Source organism: Rhinopithecus bieti, unplaced genomic scaffold (genome assembly GCF_001698545.2).
Source record: "Rhinopithecus bieti isolate Rb0 unplaced genomic scaffold, ASM169854v2 scaffold_54265, whole genome shotgun sequence".
Classification (NCBI taxonomy): Eukaryota; Metazoa; Chordata; class Mammalia; order Primates; family Cercopithecidae; genus Rhinopithecus; species Rhinopithecus bieti.
Genome location: NW_016821017.1, coordinates 144402 through 150841, shown reverse-complemented (window position 1 = coordinate 150841; position 6440 = coordinate 144402). Strand labels below are relative to the sequence as shown.

At 38.9% G+C, this 6440-nt stretch overlaps 1 protein-coding gene across 1 annotated transcript in view; it reads right to left on the bottom strand.

Moving 5' to 3' along the window:
• SLC4A5 (solute carrier family 4 member 5) overlaps positions 1-5966 on the bottom strand; it is a 110737-nt gene extending 104771 nt beyond the window's left edge. Inside the window, exon 1 of the mRNA XM_017860114.1 lies at positions 5938-5966. Within this exon, the coding sequence (XP_017715603.1) occupies positions 5938-5965 (28 nt within the window). The 5' untranslated portion in view covers position 5966. The remainder of the gene's footprint in view (positions 1-5937) is intronic.
• Positions 5967-6440: the final 474 nt, after the last annotated feature.

Here is a 6440-nt window from a genome sequence, read left to right as displayed (position 1 = left end):
CCCCCCCCCCCCCATTCACTGATTGAACATCCTACTGCCTCTTGACTTCCCACCATCCACCCCTAACCTCTCCAAGATCTATAAGTAATAACTTTTTTCTGTTTTATGCATTTTGGTTTCATTGTGTCTCACCTGACCACCTAAACCTTATTTTCCTCCTGGTTAGAGCTCTCCTAGAAAGTGGCTATCTTGGTTTCTGGCTACTCTGCAGAAACAGCTCTCAAGACCAAATTAGAGGAAATCACAACAGAGACAAGAAAAGACACTGTATTCATGACAACAAGAAAAGCAGAATTAAAAATATCTTAGAAGAAAATTTTCAATAAAAGACTTGGAACATAAATTTGAAGGAGTATATCAGATAATAGAACACAAATAAAATGAGATTAAACAAATACTATGATAAAACAAGAAAACCAGAGAATCAATCCAGGAGGCCCAAACATCAAAGTAATAGGAATTTCCAAAACAGAGATAAAAAAAATAGTGGAGAGAAAATTATCAATGAAATAACATGAGAATATTTTCCAGAACTGAAGGATTTGAATTTTCTGATTGAAAGAACTTTCGCCGGGCGCAGTGGCTCAAGCCTGTAATCCCAGCACTTTGGGAGGCCGAGATGGGCGGATCACGAGGTCAGGAGATCGAGACCATCCTGGCTAACATGGTGAAACCCTGTCTCTACTAAAAAATACAAAAAACTAGCCGGGCGAGGTGGCGGGCGCCTGTAGTCCCAGCTACTCCGGAGGCTGAGGCAGGAGAATGGCGTAAACCCGGGAGGCGGAGCTTGTAGTGGGCTGGGATCCGGCCACTGTACTCCAGCCTGGGTGACAGAGCAAGACTCCGTCTCCAAAAAAAAAAAAAGAAAGAAAGAAAGAACTTTCAATCAGCTCAGAAAAAATAATTTTTCAAAAATCCACTCCAAGTCACATGATTATGAAGCATTAGGACATCACGGATAAAGAGATCTTAAAAGCTTCCAGAAAAAAATAAGTCACCTACCAAGAATCCAAAACAAGAATTACATCAGATTTCTCAATCGCTACAGTGGAAGCTACAAGACAATGAAATCGTGCTTCCAAAAGTGAGACAAAATTATTTCCAACCTAGAATTCCAGTCCCAATCAAACTATCAATCAAGTGGGAGAGTAGAATAGGGGCATTTTCAGACATAAACTATCTCAAAAATTTACCTTCGATGCACCTTTATTTCAGGAAGTGATTGAAGGAGGAACTCTAGCAAGATGAAGGACTTGCACTAAGAAAGAAATTAAGTCTGGAAAACGGGATTCACCACAAAAGATGGGCAAAGGAAAGTTGCTGGAGAAGAACCCTGTAACAGTCCAGAGAGCAACAGGCACATTTTAGAGCAGGCACTGGACAGGATGTCTTCAGGAAAAAACCTGGTTCTGAAAAATGGTCTTTATGTGTTTGACTGTTGCGAGAGGATACAAAAAGCTTGTCAAGAACAGTCATAGAAAGGAAAAGTAATCATGGTACACTATACTCAACTGTGGGCAATATTTACACAGTCATAATAAATCAAGTGAGTGTTAATTTCCCTGAAAATAGCAATAGAAACAGGGTTGATATTCCACCGATATGCATTGGTATGGCTGCTGTTTATGGTTGGTGTCCATTTTTAGTGATCAGGTATTCATTTTGGTTGGTCAACATCAGTGCCATGTTGATTGTTAAATATTTTGAACATCACCACTGGATGTAACTATTTGGAGAGTATAAAACACCTGTGGAGAATGCTGCTAGCTACTTCCCTGATGCCCATTCCCCTTTCTGCTCTGACTTTCTAACTTCTGCTCCAGCCACAGTAGCACTATGGCCAACTAAAAAGAATCACTTCCCTCAGATGCTCTTCAGCTCTCTCTGGCTGAAGAGCTGCAGGAGAAAGAATCTGAGGAAGGAGTCCCTTCCTAGATAAAGCATTTTCAGAAGGAAGCCCCTTCACTTTTCCTTCTTCCTTCCTGGATAGAGTTGCCAGGTTTAGCAAATAAAACTAGTTTGCCCAGTTACATTTGAATTTCAGATAACAACAAATAACTTTGAGTATATGTTTGGTACAATATTTGGGATATACTTCTACTAACAATTACTTGTTGACAAAGGTGACCCAAATGTGGTTACTGAAAACCATACCTGGGTCATATGACAAAGGACTCTAGGAAAGTAAGTTTTTACTGGGAAAATAATATTGAGTCTGTCAGTAAGGGAAAAAGAGAGAATGGGCATTGGGTGGTCATCTAGCATGTCTGCTACACTGCCCAACATCCATTCCCTCTTCTTCTTGCCTATTTACAAAACTCCATTTTGTTCGGGTAGAGACACAGGGCCCTTGATTGCCAGCAGTCACCTTCCCTAGGCTCAGGCATGAGTTGGGATCTATATAAACCATTCATGGTAATCTGGTTGCCCTTAGCCAGTCACTGATTTTAGGAGTAGTCATGTGACACTATTCTAGCCGATGAGATTTAGGTAGAAGTACCTTGGGTAAGGCTTCCAGGAAAGCTTTTATTTTCCTGATTGAAAGTGACACAGTTGGAATGCATAGTTTGTCCTTTACCCTCCTCCTTTCTTGCATGGACCTTGAGACTTTGAGACAAAGCAGCCATCTTGCAACAATGAGGTGACAAGTATGAAGATCAAAGGCACAGGCTAAGGACAAAGCAGAAGGATAAAGACAAATCTGGGTTCCTGAGAATATCACTGAGCTCTGGAATGCTTATCCCTGGATTTCCTGTTACCTGAAAAAAAAAAATCTCTATATTTAAACTGCTAGCTAAGTTTTATGTTACTTTTAGCTGAGGCCTTCCTAACTGACACATAATGGATGACTGTGGACAGTTCAAACGAATGAACTAGATTTTTATGTATTAACATGTCTAAATCTCAAAAACATAATAAGAAAAAAAAAGTTGTAAAACAAAATGATATTATTTACATAAAACTTTCAAACAAACAAAACACTACCAATACTGATTATAGTTACATTTATAAGTAATAAAATCATAAAATTATGCAGAGGAATGATACACACCAACTTCAGGTTACTTCTGGGGAGGGATAAAGTTAATGATGCTTGATGATCTTTGGTATTTTGGATAGATTATACATATACATGTAGGTATGAAACAAATATGATAAAATGTTAACATCTGTTAATTCTGGACAGTAATATATCAATATCTGTCATATTGTACATATTTGAGGTATTTTATTATTAAATTTTTTAAAGTACTTTTTAAAATAACTAAGAGGTCTCCCCAACATTATGAGATAATAGTCTCACACCAAATGGGTCAACTGAGCACTCTGCACAAAAAATGACTGGGAAAAAACCTCCCCACACTTTGCTAGATCATTATGAAATTTTAGAACAGTGACTATGAAGAAAAGAAAGATCCTAAAAACTTGTAGAGTGAAACAATCAGAAACAGGTCACCTGTCAATGAACAGAAAAGCAGAAGACTCCTCCTCAGCAAGTTGAATAAGAGAAGATAATGGGCAGGGTGCGGTGTCTCACGCCTGTAATCCCAGCACTTTGGGAGGCTGAGGCGGGTGTATCACCTGAGGTCAGGAGTTCAAGACCAGCCTGGCCAACATGGTGAAACCCCGTCTCTATTAAAAATACAAAACTTAGCCGGGTGTGGTGGCACATGCCTGTAATCCCAGCTAATTAGGAGGCTGAGACACGAGAATCGTTTGAACCCAGGAGGTGGAGGTTGCAGTGAGCTGAGATTGTGCCACTGCACTCCACCTGGGTGACAGAGTGAGACTCTGTCTCAAAAAAAAAAAAAAAAAAAAAAAAGAGAGAGAGAGAAGATAATGATAGAGCAGAACCACCCAAAATCCAAGGGAGAATGATTTCCAACCTAACATTCTCCACCCAGTCAAACTACCAGTTCAGAGTAGGGGTAAAAGACATTTTCAGACATGTAAAAAATTATTTTACTTCTCTTTCATAACTTCCTAGGAAGTTCTTTTAAAAAGTTACCCATCATTAATCAAGAAGGGGAAGACAATGATATGCAGGAGAGAGTGGATGGAATCAGAATAATGAAGAGCAGTTCCCAGATGACAGCCGTGACCTCAAAAATCAATCAGTCCTCAAAAGAACTAGAAAATGAGGCTTCGGAAGAAGCCGCCCAGGGGAAGAAATGAAATGTGAAAGATTTGATACACTCTTGGAGATTTTGGAACAACTCAAGAAAGTGACAGAAAATGCAAAGAAAAAAGATAGCAATTAGAAATACTAGGGAAAAATTAAAACTCTGCAAGGAATAAAATGTGATCATGGCATGTAAACATGAGTGTAAACACTGCTTTTGAATGAATTAAAACAGTGATGATATTCTACACTGGGAGGATAAAAAATAGATGTCTGTGGTTGTAAGTTAAATATTCACCTGTAAGTGGCTAATGTCTAACTTCAATAAATAGCAGGAATAATTATTACTATCATTATTATTAAAAGGTAGCCAACAAAAAAAGCTAAAAGAATTCCTAGTGGTTATCTTTGGGAAGTGGAACTGTGGCATATGGAGGAAGCTGGAATGGAGTTCCATTGCTTTTTATGGAAAGCTCTTACATGTGTTAATTTATTTTTAAATTATAGCTTTTTTATTTTAAACATTTTAAAGTAAATAATTTAATATGCCATATGTTCCTACTTTATGTGATAATCGTATACTTGAAAATTAACGGTTAAATCTATTTATTCAAAGCAAATCATGTTTAAAATACTTAGCAGAATTACACAACAAAGAACCCTTTAAGGCAGTGGTTCTCAAACTTGAGCGTGCATCATAATACCTAGAAGGCTGCTTTCTGTTTGTTTTCTTGGAGCTGGGGTCTCGCTTTGTCACCCAGCCTGGAGTTCAATGGCGCAATCACAGCTTACTGCAGCCACCAACCTCTAGGCTCAAGCAATCCTTCCATCTCAATCTCCAAAGTAGCTGGGATTACACACGTGAGCAGCTCCAGAAAGCTTGTTAAAATAGATTGCTGGGTCTCATCACCAGAGTGCCTGATTCCATAGCTCTAGGTTGGGGCCTGGAAATGTACATTTCCAACAAGTTCCCAGTTGCTGCTGCTGCTGCTGCTGCTGATCCAAGGACCACATTTAAAACCTCTATTTTAAGAAAGTAACTCCCAATTTATATTTTTTATTCAATTGGGTCAGTTGGTGATTTTTAAAAAGCTGATATCTTCCTACTCCAGTATGGTGTGAAGAGTACAGAGAAGGTGAGTAACAGATTTCTTTTCCCATAGAAAACCATCTTCAAATGTCTTAGTGGGTGACTCCATGTCTCCCCAAGCCTCCACAGGAAAGATCATGTGACCCAGCCTGGTCAAACACACCCCATTCCAGCCACAGAGATCGGTTCAGGAATGATCCCATGTCCTTAACTGGGCCAATCAGAATTCTTCCCTGGACATTTCTGCTTGATTCATCCAAAAACTCTGCTCATTCTGGCACTGCTAAGCTGATAAGTTTGGAAGTTACTATTTTGCCTGTCACATGGAGGGAAGCATTCAAGAAAAGTAGAGAAAGAGAGTCCAGATAACACTGTGACTCCCTGAATCAGTTAATTTTGAACAGTCCTTCTCAGTTGTGTTGAGCTGTTAAATTCACTTTATTTTTTCTCGTGTTTGAGTTGGGTTTCTCATGTTTGCAATCACAAGTGCCTGACTAATGAAAATGAAATAGAGCTTTCCAATATGTTTTTAAAATGTGTTATTTCCTATTTGAAGTACTATGGATTCTTAGATTGGAAAACAAATGAAAGTTTGTTGGAAAAATAATGAAATGTCTGATTGTCACTGACAAATGACAATACATATGCAAACATAGATGAGAACTCTACAAACTACAGAAGTATGGAGCTATAATGTAGCTATAATATTCCGGTAGATGCATACCTTCCAGTTCTGGACTAGCTGAGAGCATTCCTGCCTCATCTCCTCTGTGCCAGGTCCCAACTTCTCACAACTTGAGAAAAGCTTCCTCCCAGGGATATGCAGAAGTAGGAGAGAAACCCAAACTCCCTGACATGATCTTCAAAGGAGTCCATCCATCTGAAGCTGAGTGTTGGCCCTGGGGAAGTGTTTGGATTAGCTCTGCTCTGATTGGCAACTACACTGCCCACTATAAAAGTCCCAACCTAATTTATGCAACAGAATTTCTACCTCCAGTATTTCATATAATGTGTATTAGTTGAATGTGGGGTATTTTGCTTTCATCATCTTATTTAATTCTCACTATAATTCAGTGAGATATATAATTTTCACCCCCATTTTATAGATGAGTAAATGAAGACTAAGAGTTAAGTGATTTGTCCTGGATCAAAGAACCAGCCATGGTGGAGCCAGGGTTCAAAGTGGATTCTTTTTGATTCCCAAACCTAAGGAAAGAAGGAAGAAGA